General features: G+C 39.7%; 1 protein-coding gene and 1 pseudogene across 1 annotated transcript; both read left to right on the forward strand.

Moving 5' to 3' along the window:
* Positions 1 to 17,423: 17,423 nt before the first annotated feature.
* LOC145132826 (putative late blight resistance protein homolog R1A-3) lies at positions 17,424 to 20,480 on the forward strand (annotated as a pseudogene).
* A 1,019-nt stretch (positions 20,481 to 21,499) lies between these two features.
* LOC145131398 (uncharacterized) lies at positions 21,500 to 22,089 on the forward strand. The gene is made up of 2 exons (XM_079066087.1): positions 21,500 to 21,757; positions 21,826 to 22,089. The coding sequence occupies exons 1-2, from the start codon at positions 21,500 to 21,502 to the stop codon at positions 22,087 to 22,089; spliced, it is 522 nt and encodes a 173-aa protein (XP_078922213.1).
* The last annotated feature ends 298 nt before the right edge of the window (positions 22,090 to 22,387 follow it).

The raw sequence follows: 22,387 nt of genomic DNA on the forward strand, positions 1-22,387 counted from the left end.
GGAGAATTCTGAGAAAGGATCGGACGAAGAAAAAGGCACTAGAGAGATCATTAACAAATCTTACCCTATCAGAAACAAACTAGAGAGCACCCTATACGTCATATTAATACTAAGAAAACCTAGTGAGTTAGTGATTACACTACTCACACTATGTGTTAAGTTTACCGTACCATTCGTCACAACTAGTAATAGTAAAATCAAGAGAGATACTCCCTTCCAAAACCCATGTGGCCTGATCAACTTAAGAATTCAATATCTATACATTATTTATAAATTTTATAAAATACCTATCTCTACTCTTTAATAGAAATACATCATAGGGATGTAGGTTAAAAACATTGAGAATTTTACAACAAAACGAGAAATTTATATGTACATATAAATAAATAGAGTACAACTAGCAACGAGCATAGTTATTAACAAACTCGCTTCATATTATGTAACAAAAATCATGCCTGCACATGGAAATAACCGGGCAACCAACAAAACGCCATTTCTACATATAGACTCTGCTACTTTTCAAGCTGCGATTACAGTCGCATGACAGCCGTCATGGCACATCTCAATGCAAATAACGCTAGTGAAAATAGAAATGGTGTAACAATTCAAACCGTAATAACAACCAAGTACACCAACGAGTGCCTATCTGCAATGACACTCCAAATCCCAAACCTAAGATCATGAAACAAAAGTTTGGGAACGAGAAAGGGAGTAGTTAAACACAAAGACCTACCAAAAAGCAACAAGTTGGAGCAATCCATACACCCACTAACCCTACTACCTCAACACCGTGTTTAGGAAACCTCCCACACTGCAGCAAGTGTAACTACAATCATTACGGATCTGTCGGGAGTTGCATTGCAAAAGGTGCAACAAGAAAGGGCACACCACCCGCTTCTGTAGGACTCTAGTTGAACACCTCACTTCAACCGCCAATGTCAGAATAAGTCCAAAATGCCATCTATGTGGTGAAACGGGGCATTTTAAGAGAGATTGCCCAACAGAAAGGAATGATGGACGAACAGAAGGAGTTTAACAGTAGGATATGAAGAAGCATCGAGGAACCCTTTTGAGATTTTTGGTACGTTTTATAAACAAGAATAATTAGACATCAAATTTTCAAGGAAAATATTTGACCATTAAAATTTTAAAATTTAAAATTTAAAATCATAAATTAACACATCATTCATATGAAAACTGATAACCCTTACAGGTGAGCTATGATGGTTTAGTATACACACAAGGGTCATTTATAATTAATATTTGTAGGCTTAGAGTGAGTGATTCCGCCTTATTTCCTATTCCTTGTCTGGTTTTGGATTTAGGGCAAAGTCACTAAGTCGGCTGTCTTTCCAATCTTAATTATACATGACTTGTATACACCAAGTGATTATAAAAGGACCTGGTGGGGATTATATTATGAAAATTCATTATTTTCAATTATCAGAACACTCGTACTACTAGTACTCGTTAAATGCGGTACAAAATATCCGCAATAGTAATAACAAGGATAAAACAAAGAAAACTAAAGACATAAACATAGAAAGTATTACCGCTCTAACAAACACTTCTTCCTAATCGACTTGAACAACTTTTACGATAAGAAGTTCTGATGTCGTTCTTAGAAATGGATTGGTTTGGTCCTCACCATACCAATTTCCTATGCCACGTAATGACCCTTCACCTTAAACGACCGACTAATGAAACTTCTGTCACTTATAACAACAAACTAGATACGAACCTCAGAATCGTCTCTCGTTTCAAAACCTCAGAAGTACTCATGCGAGGGGTACCACGCCTTCCTAGCTTATTCTGTAGAAAAGAAACTTAAAGTGAAAAACACCGAGGATGTTCTGGAAGTCCGTGACTTCCCGAAGTATTCCCAGCAGACCTTTTGGAAATACCACATATGCAGCAAGTCAAGTTCAAGCACAGAGGCTAGGGACAAATACGGTTAACCTATCACTGTTAAGTGAATACACGAGAGTGGTATATAATTAAGATTCTATAGACCTAGGATGTGTGCTTCCGTCCTATCTCCTGTTCCTTGTCTGGTTAAGGATTTGGGGCAGAGTCACCCATCCAACTATCTTGTCAATCTTAATTATATACAACTTGTATACACGAGACGATGATGAGTGGACTAGGTATGAGTCCTGCCATGAACTCAGGACAAAATCTATTCAGAAACTACAAGTGAGCACCTATCATTCGGATGAAAAAAGACAAGTAAACCGAACTCATACACTCTTCATCGATCAGAACAACAGACTCAAAAATAAAGATCCGCTAGAACACCAAGCGAGGATCTGAATTCACTTGAGAACGAGAGAATCAGATGAAACCGGAGTACTTACCTCTTTCCTAATTCCTAGTAACCACTCAGAATTTGAATTTCGGGACGAAATTCCCTCTAACGGGGGGATAATGTAACACCCCGTTATTTTCTATCGTGTAAAAGTCAATAAAAGTTAACTCAAGTCAAACTTATTGATTTGTTAGTTTAATAAAGTTAAATTAATGTTTTGATACATTTAAACACTTAGTAAATGTGTTGTATGAATTAGAAGTAAAAATCTAAGAAAAACCGAAGAATATCGCACCAGCCGAAAACTCTCGCATTTCCCTTCTTTCTTCGGACCGCAAACGGCTTTCGGCCACAAACCATTCGGACCGCAAACTGCGAGGCGGTTTTTAGAAGGCTTATCTTCTCGGGAGGTGTTCACAGCCGCAAACCCTCGCCTCGGTTAGAGTTTCCAACCGCAAACCTCGCCTCGGTCTGTGTTTACAGCCAAGAACTCGCACCTATATATTGATGATATCCGAAATATTCCTTCATTCTTACACATTTGGCTGAACACTACCTTTTTTCTCTCAAATTTCAACCGAAAACTCCCTCCTCTCTCCTCAAGAACATGCGAAGCCTCCCCTTTCTTCTCAAGAACATACGAAAGTCACTTGATTCTTCTTAGAATCTTTCAAGTATCCTTCCTTGATCTTGTAATCAGTTCACAAAACACCTTCTATTAATCATATATTGGGCCAAAAAAACATAAAAACACTAGTTTTCATGAAGAACAAGAAGAACGCGAAAAACACGAAAAACACACAAACAATATTCTAAGTATTATAGTAAGTCTTTTTACGATAATTTAGTGTTGTTTAACACTTTAAAATTATTATAACATGTAATTTATACTTAATTTTGATATTAATATAAATTACGATTCGAGTTTTGTCACAAGTGCTAACTTGTGGATTTAGCTATACTGCACCGTATCATCAACCGGAAATTCACAAAAGGTGAGTTCTTACCCCCATATCTTTCCAAGCTTTTTTTTATATGTTTTAAAGGGGGAATACAAGTAAAACACAAGAAACTTTGTGTTATAAAATATAATATACTTATTATGTTTTTCTTACCATTAATATGTATTTAAACGTGAAATTTGTTAAAACATGGAAACAAACTTATAAACTATAATAGGTATAGTTTATGGATCATATAAACTATTTTACAAAGTCCAGGTTAAAACATGGAAATAAACTTCTAACTATAATAAGTATAGTTTATGGAACAAAGGGATCTTTTTAAAAAATTACGTGTTATTTATAAAAAGGTTTTTGCATTATTACTTGTAAAGTCATTAATCTAGTTTGTGAGACACGTCTTCATGTACTTAGATAAGTACCAGTGGAAGTCTACCCTTATGAACCAGAGTCTCCTAGAGGGAGAGCATGAGTTTGTGTATAGATCTATATGGGACCAACAATCCCTCACCTCTACTATTAGCTACAGTTGGACAGGTAGGTGTGCGGGTGACAAACGTCATAAACGATATTCGCGTCCGATTCACGTCATCTCAATTAGTATGGTCATAAGAACTCACAAGGAGAAAATAACGGCATATTTATAGAGTAATATATTTTTTCTTAAACAATCTCAAGAGATACTAACTATGCGATTACTCAGCATATACAATAGGGTGAGATAAAATTGAAGTCTGGTAGACAGTGGAATGTGTGACTTCCGCCTTACTTCATGTTCCTTGTTTGGGTGTGGGCTTAGGGAATATTCACCCATTCAACTGTTTGTTCGATCTCGGTTATATACAACTCGTATGTATTAAGTGATCATAGGAGGGTAGTATCGTCGCATCAGGTTTTCAGCACAAATAAGTCTTCAGCCAGTTTAACTTATCAACAAAACTAGATATCATTAAAGTAAGTATAGTAATTATACTTGTGATTTTCGGTCTTGGAACGATTAAGACTTCAAATATTTTTTATAGAAAACATAGGATTTTCTATGGTAAACATCGTTATTTTAAAGGTAAATAGTTTTCGATAGAACTTTCTGAAAACAATAACAATTATTACTGAAAAAAATGTTTTACAATAGAGTAAGTGGAACTAGGAACTTATTTACAAAAGGATTAATACTTATTATCAAACTAATATAACATAAAGGACCTTTAATGGTTAATTCTATAATTCCTTAGTTTACACATCAGAATTATATATAAATAATAATCGATAGGCAGTGGAATGTGTGACTTCCTCCTTACTTCCTGTTCCTTGTTTGGTTGTGGGCTTTGGGAAGATTCACACATTCAACTTTCCATTCGATATTAGGTTATATATAGTTGGTATAAACTAAGTGATTGTAGAAGGAACTATTGTAATTACCATTCTACTAAAGAAAATATATAGGATTTTCTGGAGGAACAGGCGAACTTTTTCAAAGAACAAAGAGTATACATTTTATAACAAAAATACTTATGAACTCAACAACTTTAATGTTGACACTTTTTCAAACCACTTGTATTCTCAGGAACGTTAGTAGACCGGTACCTCTCAGGTGTTGCAAAGACGAAGCTTTACATCTTAAGTTTTGTTGTACTATTAATGTTATTCAAGTAATGTTTTGAACACAATGTAAATATTATATTATCAATGCGATGGTTGTTCTTACTTTGATTACAGTGATGCATGTGTTGTGATACTTAACATGAATTCATCCACCCCCAGACGTTTCCGCCATTCCAGTTTGGGGGTGTGACATCGGGTGTGTCAGGACTCAAACTAAGGATATGGTAAAATTGTTTTCAAATATAAAATAAAAGTTAAAACTTTAAAGAATGGGAAAAGAGGAGAGTGCCACACACGTGATCGGCCGAGCCAAGTAAGTAGTTCCCCAATATATGTTAGCCATGTTATACTGATATTTGAGCTATGATAATCCTATGGATCTTGCTATGTGTATGCTTTTAAAATTATATACGGTTAGGAGCTTATAGCCTTAGAATGATTGATTTGGCGTTATTTCCTGGTCCTTGTCTGGTTGTGGTCCTAGGATAGAATCTCTTATTCGAAAGTATATTTGACCCTTTTCTATGTATAATTTGCATGCACAAAGGCAACCTGTTATGATTGGTCTGATTGATATGGGTAGAGAAAATCTTAAGTTAGCCTGGGATTTGAGGTATGCGGTAGTCTGTGGGATATCCTTTATTTAGGGATGAATTGGAGTTATCAGGTAGAGCTTTGGGGAAGGTACAGGTAGGTGTGGAAGGTAGTATTGGGCCCATACTACTGAAAGCACAGGACTTGTATCCGAACCAATGTTAGATCTGGAAGCTCCAAGGAGGACCGGTGTGAGAGGATCCCCTTTATGGACATCCCGATCATTATGTTTTATGATATTGCAGAGTAGTATGGTGGTGACACGGTTCGAAGCAGGGGGATTAGGATCAGGATCAGGGTCTGGATCTGGGTCGGGTGGGACTACCGAGCCCATTGACGAGAGGTTGTGTGAGCTCATTGCAGCGGAGGTTACCAGGAGCGTCCTTGATGTCACCCCAATTATCTTTGGACGGTCAAGGAGGGTATGATGGAGATCATGGAGGAGCGGCTCCAGGCATTCAGATCCGAGATTGCTGCGGGCCAGTTCGGGGCCCGAATTCCTTGTTCCGGGAGTTCAAGGTGTATGGAGCGCCAGAGTTTTTTGGGGTCAGGGACCTAATTGTTAGCCGATGCTGGGTGGTGGATATAGAGAACACCCAGTGCACGAGTTCTTTCCCGGATGCGGACAAGGTGGGTTTTGCTTCATGTATGCTGAGAGACAGAGCCCGAGACTAGTGGGGCGAGGTGACTAGTCAGGTGGGGACAGCGAGTGTGGCTGATATGAAGTGGGCCGAGTTTGTTAGGCGATTTGATTTGGAGTTTACACCAGCTATTGAGGTGCAGCGGTTGGTGAGGGAGTTCCAGGAGCTTCAACAGACCACCAAGACTATAGCAGAGATCACTGCCAAGTTTCGGTAACGGGCATTGTTGATCCCGCAGTATGCTACCGATGAGGACATGAGGCGGATGAGGTATCATTCCATGCCGAGGGATGATATTCGGGAGTTTGTGAGCTTTACAGGGTGCAAAACCCTAAATGAGATGGTGGAGAAGGCTCGTGAGCGAGAGATGGAGTTGGACTTTCGCACCAAGCGGAAGCCTGAGCAGGCATAGACAGCACTAGGTCAGGCTAAAAAGCCTAAGACCTCAGATTCTTCCAGTAGGGGCCAGCAAGGCCAAGACCGATGTGCGAAGCGTGGTAAACCGCACAGTGGAGCTTGTCGGATTATGGGCTCAGGATGTTATGCATGTGGTCAGCCAGGTTATTTGAGCAGGGATTGCCCTAAAAAGGGCTTGATTTGTTTTCACTGCAACCAGACTGGCCATAAGAGGGCCGATTGTCCGAGGTTGCATGGAGGGGGAGGAACAGTGGTGGTGTCAGTACCCACCATGATGAGGATTACTGATGGCCGCCCTGCTAAGGTGGATGCTCCAGCGGTGAAGAGCCGCAAATTTCAGTTGACCACCGAGGAGGCTCGGGCAGCGCCAGACGTTGTGGCTGGTACGTACTTTATCTACCTGCTCTATATTTATTTATTTGCCTTGCTTATGTACACATTGTACTTATGTATAGGGACTCTTTTGGTCAATGGAATGTCTGCCCATGTTTTGTTTGATTCGGGAACTACCCTATCGTTCGTATCTCTTGCACTTAGTAAGAAGTTCCGGGATGCGTCGGGGACTATGTCCAGAATGTGCTTGGGGAGAGGTTCCGTGTCGATCTAGTCCTGATACCGTTGCGAGGGCTGAAGGTGGTTGTCGGGATGGACTGCTTGGGGGCCAATGGGGCCCTGATAGATTGCGAGCACCAATTGGTGAGGGTTCGAACCCCAAGTGAAGGAGAATTGATTATTCATGATGATAGGGTCTTGCAGGGGCCAACCCTCTGTTCGGCTGCAAGGGATAGGAGATTTCTACAGCAGGGTTGTACGGGATTTCTAACATATATCTCAGGTATGAGGGTTGAGACCACAACAGATGTGGGCAGTATGCTGGTTGTTCAGGAGTTTTGGGATGTCTTCCCCGAGGACTTACCGGGAGTGCCCCTAGAGAGGCAGGTGGAGTTTCACATTGATTTGACATCGGCTGCCGCTCCAATAGCCAAGGCACCGTACCGACTAGCTCCTCCCGAGATACATGAGCTATCTGTGCAGGTTCAAGAGCTGCTAGACCGAGGGTTTATCCTTCCGAGAATTTCCCTGTGGGGAGCACCGATCCTATTTGTAAAGAAGAAGGACGTGTCACACAGGACGTGTATTGATTATCGAGAGCTGAAAAATTAACGGTGAAGAACCGTTATCCGTTACCGAGGATCAATGACTTGTTCGATCAGCTGCAGGGTGTGTCCTGGTTTTCCAAGATTGATCTTCGGTTAGGATACCATCGCATGAGGATTCGGGATGAGGATATACCGAAGACAGCTTTCAGGACTCGGTATGGGCACTATGAGTTTGTGGTGATGCCATTTGGGCTCACCAATGCCCCAACAGTGTTCATGGATCTCATGAACAGAGTGTGTAGACCGATGTTGGATCGGTCAGTGATTGTTTTTACTGATAATATTCTGGTCTATTCTAAGACCAAGGAACAACATGAGCAACATCTAAGGGAGGTATTGGAGACACTGAGGGTAGAGAGGCATTATGCCAAGTTCTCCAATTGTGATTTCTGGTTGCGAGAGGTACAGTTTTTAGGGCACGTTATCAACCAGGAGGGCATTTCGATTGATCCAGCCAAGGTCGAAACAATGATGCGGTGGGAAGTACCGAAGAATGCATCCAAGATCCGTAGCTTCTTGGGTCTAGTAGGCTATTATCGGAGATTCATCTAGGATTTCTCAAATATTGTTGTGCCTTTGACCTGCTTGACCAAGAAGAATGTGACATTTCGATGGGGCACGGATTAGCAGTTGTATTTTGAGACCATGGGATGGAGGTTATGCGAGGCATCGATTCTAGTACTACCTGAGGGGTTAGATGATTTGGTGGTGTACTGTGATGCATCAACCTCAGGGTTAGGCGGGGTACTGAGGCAGAGGGAGCATGTGATAGCTTACGCCTCAAGGAAGTTGAAGCCATATGAGGAAAATTACCCCACTCACGACCTGGAATTGGGGGCAATGGTGTTTGCCCTCAAGATTTGGAGGCACTACTTGTATGGATTACAGTGCACTATTTATACTGATCACAAGACTTTGAAGTATTTGACGGATCAGCAAAACCTCAACATGCGAAAAAGGATGTGGTTGGATGTGCTGAAAGATTATGACTGTGAGATCTTGTACCATCCATGGAAGTCCAATGTGGTGGCCGATGCTTTGAGCTGTAAGGCGGCAGGTTCCCCACTGGGAACGTTTATTTTAGGATGACGGTGATCTCTCCATTGTTGGATATGATCAAGGAGGCTCAGATCGAGGGTGAAAAGAAGGAGAATTGGAAGATAGAGCGGATTCGGGGATAGTATCCCTTGTTGTTCGAGATAGCTGAGGTCTCTTGACGTAGTGTGGCCAGGTGTGGGTACCGGTGACTGGAGGAGTGAGACAGAGGATATTAAAGGAGGCACACAAGTCTATGTTTTTTATACATCCACGGGCTACGAAAATGTATAAAGATATGAGACTGCGCTATTGGTGGCCCTGTATGAAGCAGGAGATTGCTTGGTTCATGGAGCGGTGCTTGACCTGCAGGAAGGTCAAGGCCGAGCATCAGCAGCCTCATGGAAAGGTTCAACCGCTACCCATTCCCATGTGGAAGTGGGAAGAGATCACTATGGACTTCATCACGAAGTTACTGAGGACAACAAGGGGCGTGGACACCATATGGGTGATTGTGGACAGGTTGACAAAGAGTGCCCACTTTATTCCGATCTCTAAGAGTATATCCGCAAAGAAGTTGGCAGATATTTATGTGCGAGAGGTGGTGGCTAGACACGGGGTGCCAGTGTCGGTAGTCTCTGACAAAGATGTTCGATTTTCATCCAGATTCTAGAACAAGTTCCACGAGGAACTGGACACTCTTTTGGATTTTAGCACGGCGTACCACCCCCAGATAGATGGCCAGAGTGAGAGGACAATCCAGACACTTGAGGATATGCTGTGGGCATGCGTGTTGGACTTTGGAGGGAGTTGGGATACATACCTTCCATTGGATGAGTTTTCATACAACAACAATTACCATGCCAGTATCGACCGACCACCGTTTGAGATGTTGTATGGTAGGAGATGTAGGACCCCAGTTTGGTGGGGCGAGGTTGGACATCGGGTCATTGGGGGCATTGAGGTAGTACACAAGACTACCGGGCTGATTCAGCAGGTGCGCGACCGACTGCAGGTCGCACAGAGCCGTCAAAAAAGTTATGTTGACCGGCAGCGATCCGATCTCGAGTTCTAGGTGGGGAATTTGTGTTACTAAAGGTGTCGCCATGGAAGGGGGTCATCAGGTTTCGGAAGAGGGGCAAGCTAGGGCCCCGATATATTGGATCGTTCAGGATTACAACCCGGGTGGGCAACGTGGCGTATCGCTTGATCGGGCAGATGAGCTTAGCTAGATTCACAACAGCTTCCATGTGTCACAGCTTCAGAAGTGTGTCACCGACGAGGCCATAGTCGTTTCTCTGGACGACATTCAGGTGGATGAGAGTCTGAATTACATTGAGCGACCTGTTGCGATTCTAGATAGGAAGACCAAGGTTCTTCGGAACAAGGAAGTAAAGCTGGTATGTAACATCCGTCTCTCGAGGTATTAATTAATTAATTATGCAACTTAAAAAGATAATGGACTATGGTTGGACTTGACATTTTGGATTAGACTTTAAGAATCTTGGGCCGAGTTGTAGGCTGCCCATAAGCCGTACGCGGGGTTTAACCCTGCGTACGCGGGGCGTACTGTCATTGGATGCGCAGGACATGAGAGGCGTACGCGCAGCGTACCATAAGGTACGCTTAGCGTATGCGATTAGACACTAAATCCTAATTTCAGGGTTTAAGAGGTATATAAACCCCATTATAGCCCCCCTGGTTTCTTATCAGCCTCCTCACCCTCAAGAAAACCCTAATACATTCTTACCCTCCTCACCCTTAAGAATGTTGGAGAAGAAGCTTGAGCTCAAGGATCTGGACTAAGCTCACCCTTTTCATAAAAAGAAGGTATAAATCACTTAACTTTCTTCCTCATATTCTAGATCTAGGGTTATGGGAGTTTTGGACCTCTTTAGGTCCAAAGGTTGGACCTTGATCCTGTGAATCCGTTTTTGAGCTTGGGGTTGCCATCCTTGAGGCTCAAAACACTTTCTTAGCAATAAAGTTTCATTCTTGGAGGCTTTCATAAAGCCATGCATGAGATCTAGCCATTTCCATGGAAATAGATTGTTGTTTTTAGAGTTTTGAGCTTATGTGAGTCATGCAAGCCATCAAGTAAGCAACTTTATGGTTTAAGGCATGGAATATGACTTGGATCTCAGTTTGTAGCTTCTGACTCTTAATATTAAGCACTTAATAGAGAAAGGACTTAACATGGTATTACGCTGAGCGTACGTGTGGGTACGCCCAACGTACTTGCCATCAAGCACTTACGATAAGCGTACTTTGGAGTACGCCCCGCGTAACGCAGTCAGTTTGGACCATGAGTATTTGGGCCTCGGTGTGGGCTGTATTTTGGACTTTGAGCCTTAGTGGGCCAGCAGGAGTCAGATTATGGGCCAAGGGCATTTTTGGGCTTAAGTAGGGCCATATGAGGAGTAGGCCCAATTTAGAATAATTGGGCCATTAGTGGGCCTTTAATGGGCCATTAATGGACTTAGAAAGAAGTAAAGGGTTTGGGCCTTGGTTATGACCCACACCATAGCAGGGGTAAAATAGTCATTTCACCCATAGAAGGATCCTCATTTTTATTAAGTGTTTTATTGGTCATGATAGCCGGAACAGCAGTCAGGGATCTTTCACTCGGATTTTCAGCAGTCAGTTCTTCGAGGTGAGTTTCCTTCCAGTAGGAACGGGTCTACGGCCACAATGTCAGCCCGTTTAGTTAGCAGTAGTTTCAGACTGCGGTCCGATGCCGGGGTGGTCCCGAGAAGTAGTACAATATGCTTGATGTCTTTGTGATTCAGGCATGTCTATGTGTTATGTGTTCCGGACTGCGGTCTGATGCAGTATGCAATATATGTGTTATTGTTATATGTTATGATTATGTTATGCTATGTTTAGTCAGTCCCGGACTTCGGTCCGATGCATTGGGCAAGGTCCTAGTTAGTTCCGGACTTCGGTCCGATGCAGGGGGCAAGACCCTAGTCAGTTCTGGACTTCGGTCCGATGTAGAGGGCGAGGCCCTAGTCAGTTCCGGACTTCGGTCCGATGCAGAGGGCAAGGCCCTAATTAGTTTCGGACTTCGGTCCGATGCAGTGGGCAAGGCCCTAGTCAGTTCCGGACTTCGGTCCGATGCAGTGTGCAAGGCCATGTATGTGCTTTATATGTTATTGTATGGCATGTGGTAGTTTGGGGGAGCTCACTAAGCTTCGTGCTTACAGTTTCAGTTTTGGTTTCAGGTACTTCAGCTAGCAAGGGGAAGGGCTCGGGATGAAGGCATGGCACCCACCACAGTTTTAGCCTGGGAGTTAGAATCTGATATTTTTGACATGATTTGACATCAGCTGTGATATGAGACATATTTATGACATTTTGAGACACACGACTTATGGTTTTCTGATATTTGGATATTATGGTATTAGTAATGTTTCCAAACGAAATTTTTGGCTTGTATTTTTGGGATGTTTCATTGTAATGGTACAATGGCAGCATCGAAAGGGCTTCGAATGGACATGGGAGTCAGAGGACGAGATGCGAGACCACTACCCAGACTTATTTGAGTCAGCATACTTCGAGGACGAAGTCTAGTTCAAGTGGGGGAGATTTGTAACACCTGTTCCATGTATTATTTAATTTATCCAATTTTAGGGTTTTGTGCATGGACTCGGCGAGTTGGGGAGCACCAACTCGTTAAGTAGAAGTCATTATGAGGACACGGATTTTAAATCCTACTCGACGATTCAGAAGGCCCCGACTCGACGAGTAGGCGCTGTAAAGGAAAACCCTATTTTTTATGGTTTGCACCCTATTTAAAGAACATAATCAGCCTCTTGTGGCCTCCCTTACCACTTCATTAGCTAGAGAAAACCCTAGTTGAACCTTGCACCTTCTTGAGTGAGAGCGAGAGCTTTTGTGATTAATTTTGGTGTGGTTGTGAAGGATTTTGTAGCTTGAAGAAGAAGGAGCAAGGAGAGAAGCAGTAGATCCGACTTCTACTCTGTATTGGCAACCATCTGGAGGTATAAAGTCATTACCTTGATCTTTAGTTGCTTAGATCCCTTTTCTTTGAAGTAAATGACCATTTTTGGTGCAAAATGGAGTCATACTCGGACTTAGACTTATCACAAGGATATGCTTCCAGATCTGGAGCTCTCTAGGTTCCCAATGACATAAAGTTGCTCACTTTATCCAGCTTAGGCCCTTTCCATGCACTAAAACCTTATAGGGAGCTTAGTTTTGATGTTTTAGCCTTGTGAGGCCTTGCATGCACGTAAAGTTTGCAACTTTACATGGTAACTGCACTAGGGGAGGTTAGATATGAAGTTTGGGACCTTAGACCCCACCAAAAAGGACTGAACACAAAAGGAACTGAAGGAACTCGTTGAGTCCCCTAGTTGACTCAACAAGTCGGGGGTAGGGTTTGCCTGTTTTTGAGTTTTTGAATGAGTGCAGGGAAGGATTAGAGTTTTGGTCTACATGGACTTTAGGTCTTCTGGACATTTGATGAACTCGACGAGTCACTTAGCTGACTCGATATTCAGAGGAATGGACTCGGGAGGAACTCGACGAATTATATAGGTAACTCGGCGAGTTGAAGAATTATTCAGTTAACTCGACGAGTTGCTAGATGCAATCGATGAGTTGAGGTCAACATGGACTGTTAACCTTGACTGTTGACCTTAACATTCACCAGGGTTGACCAGGGTTGACTTTGAGGATAATTATGGTATTTCGGGAGTGTGACAAGTTAATCACATAATGATAACAGGCAGTTGGGTTGGAGTAGTGTGTGGGATATATCTGATCGTAGCTTGTCAGTTCAGCATTCGAGATACTTACAGGGAAGACCATGGGGGAGCCTATGGCACTTGGATGTATGACCATGTGGGGGAGCCCATGGCTTTTCAAGTAAAGACCATGGGAGGAGCCCATGACACTTGGATATAAGACCATGTGGGGGAGCCCATGGCTTTCCAGCTAAAGACCATGGGGGAGCCCATGGCACTTAGGTGTAAGACCATGTGGGGGAGCCCATGGCATACTGGAGTAAGACCGTGGGAGGAGCCCATGGCATCCTTATATGTTGTATGCATGGCTTATGTGATATATGTAGCTTTTATAGCTAATATGATATGTGTTATGTGGATTGTGTGTGGGGTATGTTATGGGGTACTCACTAAGCATTAACTAACAGTTTGTGGATTTGTTTCAGGTACATCTAACCCTAAGGGCAATGGCAAGGTTTGATGACGCGGCGTGCACTCTCTCTCGGGCGTTTTTATGGGACAATCTGATGGTTTGAAATAAAATTATAATGGTTATGAATTTTAAAAACAATTGTATTGGAAAGTATTTTGGTTAATCAAAAATGAAAACTTTCTTTTGAAAATTGGGTCGTTACAGTGTAGTTACAGTCTACATGCCGTTTCATTAACACACGAGACTATATGCTCCCGGCGTCTTTAACCGTTTCACCATCATCCTCTAACTAAGTCTACAACAATTACATTCATAGATACTACACTTTAGATTCTACTAATACAGACAAATTTATACTTTCTACTCTACCAGTTTACACTATAAAAACTATAAAGACTATACTACCGACTCTACTCTACCAGCTCTCTACCTTACACATATACATGGATAGGTATTGTAATACTCTATTTTCCGTGTCTATTTGTTTAAATTATAATCTAATTACCACATCACAAAAAAGTGAAATGCACTGAAATTATTAAAAATGTTTAGAATTATAATATATAAATTAATTATTTTATAGAATGTATTTTGAACCATATTCAACTCTATGAATATGTAACCTTCCAATACATTCAAAAAAATTATAACTCTTTTAACCTAAAAAATACTATGCAAGATTATGCTTAAATATATGGCTACTATATTTTTCCAACAATGTAAAATACGAAAGTTGCTAGACAATTTAACAGTCTACATTTATATAGTTAAATCAAGCTGAAAACATATTTCTTGGTTTATATTACAATTTACATCTTGTAGATTCTTTCAACTTCACCACGTAACACTACTATCACCTTAACCACTTTTAAGTACATCATACTTACCTTTCTCATGGAAAAGGCTAGAATTAGGATGTTACATCAGCCTCAACAATGAAATATTGGGTAGCTTCTCTACGCATCCGACCACATTGTCCTAAGATGCATGGTTGGTCCTTAGGGTTTTCATACCTGCAACGAAAAAAAAAATAGTAATGCCCCATCTATACAAAAAATGCAAAAACTTTTTTTTTTTATTTCACTTTTCTATTTTGAACATTGAATCGTTGTGTTCAAGGAAACATGTTTAATGTCTTCAACATTTAACGAATATGCCGTAGAAGATAATACTCGGAGCAAAAAAAGATAAAACCTGAATAAAGTTTATGTTTCATGTTGATGATCGGAATACTTGAAATTTTTGGAACAAAGCAACCTGGAAAATAAAAGCCAAACTAATATGAAGTTAGCAAATAATTAATAAATTGACTCTAAGCTGAGTTACTAACTCTTAAAATAGCTCCCTTCAAACAAAAACAGTTTAAAATTTTAGGACATAGTCAAAATTGAATAAAGTTTGCTTAGTCACTTGCATGATCAATTTTGTGAAGGATAGTTATCCATACCAAATCAGGAGTTGAAGACAAGAAAATAATACTAGTGTAGTATTCTTTCTTTGGGACTTTACAAGAAATAGTACTTCATATGATACCATAGGCCATTCTCTACATTTTTTAGTTTATTAAAAGTTTTCTACTCATGCACATTATTTCAAATTACTTGATGAAAATTCCGAGGACAGACAAGAATCAAAAGCCACCTTTAATAAAAATTTCATTCATGCTAGTTTAGCAATTTAGCAATGGTCCGGCCCAAATACTTGGTCAGACCCAACCGTTGTCAGGGCAGAGCCAAGGCATCAATTTGGGAAACTCAGGTCCAATTTTTTTAGTTTATATATTAAAATCAGGCCCAAATTTGATTGGTTAGGGCTAACAAAAACATTTCCTAAACAGAACAAAAATCCAGGAGTCGTCGGATACAAATCAGAATCGCCAAAAATTCTCATTCTGAATCTCCCCTTCTAAAATATGACTTCCCAATTCTGAAAATTTATTAGTGTTTGGTTATGGGTTTTTAAAGTATAAATCAAAATCGCCTTACCAATTACCTAGGCACAATGTTTAAAGTTATTTGTCACTTTGACAAATTTTGATTTTCTGTTTAGTTAAAAATCGTTTGATGTTTTGCAATTGCTTTACTGTACTCACTAAAGGAATAAGTTTTTTAAATATAATTTCATATTCGATCAGTAATCTTGTTTTGTGTGGCTAATTCTGTTTTTTTATTAATTTCATCACAATTTGTTACTGACTAACTGTTTTAAAATTTCTTATTAAAATGCTAAGTTTTAATGAATATCGATTTTAATTTCTGTAATTTCAGTTTGTTTGATTGTTAAATTAGAATGAATTTCATTGTAAGTGGTAGTTACATTTTTAATTGCTAAAGTAGAATCGATATCATTTTGTTTCCTTCATGGCATTATATCGAGGAGTAAATGGTGGATGACTTGTTTATCACCAACTGTGTTCAAAAGACCATAATACCTATCAATGGTTGTTAAAGCGTCCTGCAACCGGTTCAACTCAGTGGAGTCATATAATGGTGAAACCAATTGATGACAGGCAGGAATCCATAAACGATAACCAGAGGAGCATAGTATACTACCAGCAACCATGTGAAACCTTGTGTCAAGGGCTCAAGGCCACTTTATAGCTTGCTACAAGAAGTCCAACATCAGTCTGCAGTCTGCTGCTGTATATGGAATTGCTCATGGACACTGTAAATCGGAGTCATTGGGTCAAAATGGTTGAATAATTTCTCATACTTGGAACCTGAAGTATTGAAATAAATGTACAAGAGCCATCCTACGGTGCATTTATCTTCATCATGCTCCAATGAAACAGTGATAAAATGCGACTGTGACTGTATTTCGACGATTCCAATTTGAAGGTTTGAAAATTTTGGGTTAATATTCATCTTCATCATTCTCACGTTTGTTCAGGATTCAAAAACGCAACCACACAGAAAGAGGGGGGAAGTAGGTTGTTTTCACCGACGATAGGAAGGAGATGAGAATGGGGTGGGTAGGGAAGTCGTTGCGTGTGGGCCCTTAAATCTTATAGAAAACATAAAACATTAAAGGGATTTTCTAATATGTGCCCTAAGGGCACATATAAGAAGTATTAATTATAAAAAATATTACCATGATTAAATGTGAAATGCATTAATTATGGAGATTATTAATGAATTTTATATTTATTATGGTAATATTTATTATAATTAATGTATTTAACATTTAATTATGGTAATAATTGTGATTAATTAATACTTCTTATATGTGCCCTATGTGCTCTTAGTGCACATATTAGAAAATCCCAACATTAAAATAGAAGACAAAAATTCACTATCAGATAGAATTTTAAAAGGCAAACCAAACCAATGATATTTTATTTTATAAGACCAAAGTCCCAATCAGATAGGCTTATAAAAAGAAATTGATTTCGGACTGGAATAAAAAAAAAAACCTACCTAACATATAATTTCAATTATATGCATTTTATTCGACAAATAATTGAAATTATAAAAATAGCACCTTCCACTATTTCGGAGTTAGTGGATTGGTGGGACCATAACCCCATTTTACAAACATGAACCCAGTCCACCTAATTTACAAGGAATTTTCAAAAGAACCAACCTTCCAGTTCTTCACAAGAGGAGGAAACAAAATGGAATACGCACATGTCCAGATGTTCATGGAAAAGCTGAAGCAGCTGATATACTCCGATGATATTCCAATGATCAACAACCCATCAATCTTATGTGAAAGGCCTCAATTCCAACTGCTTTATGAAGAGCTTGACTCCATGATGCAAACCCTTTTCAACCACGAAGACCAAGATCTATACAACTTTGAAAAAGTGAGAAAACTGAAGAAAAGATTCAAAGCTACAGCTGAAGAGGCAGAAGATATCGTCGATATTTTTCTATCTGCTGTCTACTGTAGATATAACGAGTATTTCACTATCTCTGATGTCTTTCAAACCTCTCTGAATCTTGAGGATGTTATAAGATCAATTAAGTCTATCAAAGTGGAATTCATGACTGCAAAAATCGATCATATGAAGATGGATTCGTCTCAAAGAACTGACAGACTGCCGATGAAGTTAGCTTCCGTTGCTGGAACTTCCAACACTAGAAATTTGGTAGGATCCAAGAAAGCAGTGGAAAAAATCGTCGTGGGGATTGATCGTGATGCTGAGATTATACGGGACAAACTTGTTGAAGATGGAAAGCATTTGGATGTGGTCTCTATTGTTGGTATGGGTGGACTCGGTAAGACTACCCTTGCAAAGAAAGTGTTCACTGATCCTTATGTTGTATATCATTTTCATGTCCGTGGATGGGTCACTGTTTCACAAACGTATGACAAGAGGGACCTATTGATTCAAGTTCTGTCATCCATAGATAAACAATTAGAGCTTGAAGAAGCAACAAACTCTCAACTTCATGAAAAGCTGCACAAACGCCTAAACCGTCAGAAATATTTGATTGTCATTGATGATATCTGGAGTAAAGAGGCATGGGATAAGCTGAAATTATTTTTCCCTGATGATAACACTGGAAGTCGCATTGTGCTTACTACTCGACTCACTGAAGTTGCTTCGCACGCAAAATCACACGGACTTATTCATCATTTACAACATTTGTCAGATGACGAAAGTTGGAAGTTGTTGTGTGAGAAGGCGTTCCAAGAAGATGAATGTCCTGAATGGTTGATTGAACCTGGAAAGCAAATTGCAAAAAACTGTCATGGATTGCCGCTTTCTGTGGTTGTGATGGCAGGAGCTTTAGCAAAAGAAGCAAGGAGTCAAGATTTGTGGGTAAAAATTTCTTGCAGTGTGCATTCTTACATTGCTAGTGATGAGAAAGGATGTCTGGAAACAATAGCATTAAGTTACCACCATTTACCTCTTCACTTGAGAGACTGCTTTCTCTATCTGGGAGGGATTCCAGAAGACTCTTGGATCGTTGCACGAACGTTGATCCTGTTATGGATGGCTGAGGGATTTATACAGGATGATGGATGTCGAAGCTTGGAGGAAATCGGGAAGGGTTACCTAATGGATCTGGTTGACAGAAATCTTCTTATTGTAGAAGAATTGTATATTACAGGTGATGTCCAATTTTGTAAAGTCCATGATCTTGTGAGGCAGCTATCTGTGGAAAAGGGAAAAGAAGAAAACTTCTTCCTCAAAATAGAACCACCATCTAGTGGTCTTTGTGATATCATAGGAAAACAAATCAATAAATTAAGAAATCGGAAAAAGGCAATTACCACACATGAGCAATGCCGTGTGGTCACAAATCAAGAAATCGACATTATGAGTTTGTGTCGTCAGTCCACCCCAAATATTAGATCGCTTTTGTGCAATCATAGGAAAACAACCTTTACTGACAATATCTCAAAGTTTTTCCGGTCGTTTGCACTTCTTAGGGTGTTAAATCTAGAAAGATGTGAATTGATAGATTTTTCCCCCAGTTTAGCATTACTAGTTCACTTAAGGTACCTTGAAATTTGGATTTCATTATTCCCATCATCAATATGCAATTTATGGAACCTTCAATCCCTCCTTGTTAGAACAAGTTCTAGTTCTATGCTTTTACCTAGTAGCATATCGAATTTGGTGAATCTGAGGCATTTAGGCTGTAATGCAGATCTTTTTCTTCCTTCTATTGGAAAACCTATGAAACTGGAATCTATTTCGAATGTGGTGGTGGGAGTTGGGGTAGATAATTTTAAGAAATATTTTCCACGTATCAAGAATCTTGCATGTAGTATTTACTCTGATGACGAAAATGACTTTGAAGGACTCCATTACCTTCAAGGCTTAAAGTTGATTGGGTTGGGCTACAGCAGAAGGAGATTAGTTGAGCGAGAATTTGTCAGAGGTGAACCAAACATGGGAAAGAATTACATTAGGTTCTCTTCAACACTGAAAGAACTTGTACTTGTAAGGTGTGGTCTACCATGGAGCGATATGTCGATCATTCAATCGTTACCTAATCTTGAGTTTCTCATACTAGAAGACAATGCCTTAAGGGAACCTTGTGGGAAACAGGTGAGGAGCAGTTTCAACGACTAAAAATATTGAGACTTGAAGAGTTAAATATCAAACAATTGGAAGCCTCAAGTATTAACTTTCCATGTCTCAAAGAATTAGAGGTGGTGAATTGTGTTGATCTTGAAGAGATACCCCTTGAATTAGGGGACATCTCAACGCTTGAGTGTATTTACGTTGTGAATTGTTGTGCTTCTCTTCTCGTATCCCTTCAAAAAATACGACAGGAGCAAGATGTTGTGGGAAACTATGAACTGGAGATCATAGTTGATGAAAGGAATATGCCCTCTTGTGTACCCAGGAATGACGATTAATGATTTTTACTGATGGAATTGCAACTGATATTATGAATGTTTGCTACACAGTGTTTGTTGGTATTCTTTACCCAAAATTTGGTATTGTTCAATTTTTTTTTCTTTTACCTGGTTGAATCTTTGTTTTAATCAAGTCTACTTAACTGGGTTAAGAGTGAAAAAATAAGGGAACCTGGCAGTATTTATCTTGTATGAGAGAAACGATTTACTCCAATTGAATAAATTAGGCATCCTTCGGGAGCACATGTTTCAGTTAGCTTTGAGTTTATTACTGTTGAATGCATTCGTCCTTTCATTGTATTGAAATGACTTTTGTTCTTGTGTTCATAAACTTGGTATCAAAGCAAGATAGTATTCTTTTTTTTCTTAAATGATGAATGCAATTCTTGATATGCAGAAATAAGATGCCACATATACCATTTAAATAAATTTATTCTAAAGTTTTTTACTATGGATAATAAGGGTCTGGAATAAACCTAACTACACATAAGTTGCAACACTATTTTAGTATTCGACCTCCGCTTTACAACTTGCGTAATGTTTTAACATTAGAGAATATCGAAGTACATTTCATACCTGTTTTTACATCTTATGATAGGTTATATTATTAAAGTAAATTAAAAGGTAAGTTTCATCTCTATAAAAAATTTAAAATATTAAAATATTAATCTAATTGTTTATTCGGTGCATACGAAATACTAAAAAACATAACTAAAACCAAACTTGATTACCCAAAAACCGAATAGACCCGACTAATTACCCCAAGCCTTATTTGGGTTAGGCGAGTTATTCGGTTACAAAACATCACCATTAGTATGCATTTCTTCTAAATTCGAAATTAACCCTATGAATGCATTTAAACAAGCTAAAAAACAGCCTAAAACACCCACTATGGCAAGTATGAACCACAAACTGGAAAGTCCCTAATTGATGGCTTATATGGTATCTCCCTCATGTGCCACATGACATATCCTCAATTCCTCCTAAATCTTCTACATGCCTATAATATGAAACTGAAATTCCTTTTAGAGCACTCCGTGTGAGCAACGCCCACAATCGTTTTTGTGAGGTGGCAGCTAAAAAAAGTTGTCTACAAGCCACACGATTTCAAAAGAAGGTTTCGTTTGCGGAAAAATGTTTTTGTTCGGATAGCCAACGCCTTGGAAAGCATGTATTGTTTCTTTAAAATATAGTTGTTACATAATTTAAATACATTGTTTCTTTCAAATATAGCTTTTACATATTAAATTTACATTTAGATATGAATTTTTCCAAATGAGATATGATGCTAGATGTAAGCGAGGATTCACAGGGTTGCAGAAATCTGTTGTCACAATTAAGCTTATGGAAATGGGAGAGTCGCCTGATTCGATTGACGATTATATGAGACTGTCTAAGAGAACTGCAAGAGAAAGTTTGTATAGATTGGTGAGAGGTGTTGTTGAAACCTTCGTTGACGTTTATTTGCGCAAACCTGCATTGAATGATATACAACAACTATATGTGGCGCATAAAGAAAGACATGGTTTTTTGGTATGCTTGGAAGCATTGATTGCACACATTGGAAATGGAGAAATTGTCTTGTGGCGTGGAAATGCCAGTATGCAAATGTTCATCATGGAACGCCTTCGTTAGTATCAGAGGGTATTGCTTCCCAAGATTTATGGATTTGGCATTCTTTTTTCGGGGTTGCGGGTTCGAACAACAACGTGAACGTTCTTGATCAATCACCAATATTTGATGATATTTTCTCAGGAAAGGCACCAGATGCTCCTTTTACAGTGAATGAAAATGAATATAAGTTTGGATATTACCTTACGGATGGAATATATCCGGCACATTCCACATTCGTGAAGGCGTTTTGACACCCAATGGAACCAAGAGACAAATTTTCCAAGAGAAAACATGACGGAGCACATAAGGATGTGGAACATGTTTTTAGAGTTTAGAGCTTTAAAGTCGAAATGACACATAGTTCAACATGCGGCAGGGCCATATCAGTTAGACGTTCTACAATATATTATGTATGCATGTATCATAATGCATAACATGGTGGTTGAAGATAAATGACAAAAGATTGCGGAGTATTCGGCTTCGGAGCCCAGGCACATGCAATTTCAGCCCGGGATAACGCAATATTTACATAGGGTCGTCGATATTCAA

This window comes from Lactuca virosa, chromosome 8, assembly GCF_052849685.1.
Source record: "Lactuca virosa cultivar CGN04683 chromosome 8, Lactuca_virosa_CGN04683_v6, whole genome shotgun sequence".
In the NCBI taxonomy this organism is placed as follows: Eukaryota; Viridiplantae; Streptophyta; class Magnoliopsida; order Asterales; family Asteraceae; genus Lactuca; species Lactuca virosa.

What these genes read in the sequence shown, in the direction of transcription:
- LOC145131398 (XM_079066087.1), top strand. Translation starts at nt 21,500, where the DNA reads ATGAGATATGATGCTAGATGTAAGCGAGGATTCACAGGGTTGCAGAAA. An exon ending in AAGAAAGACATGGTTTTTTG is followed by an intron (nt 21,758 to 21,825) that starts GTATGCTTGGAA and finishes TGGAAATGCCAG; the next exon opens with TATGCAAATGTTCATCATGG.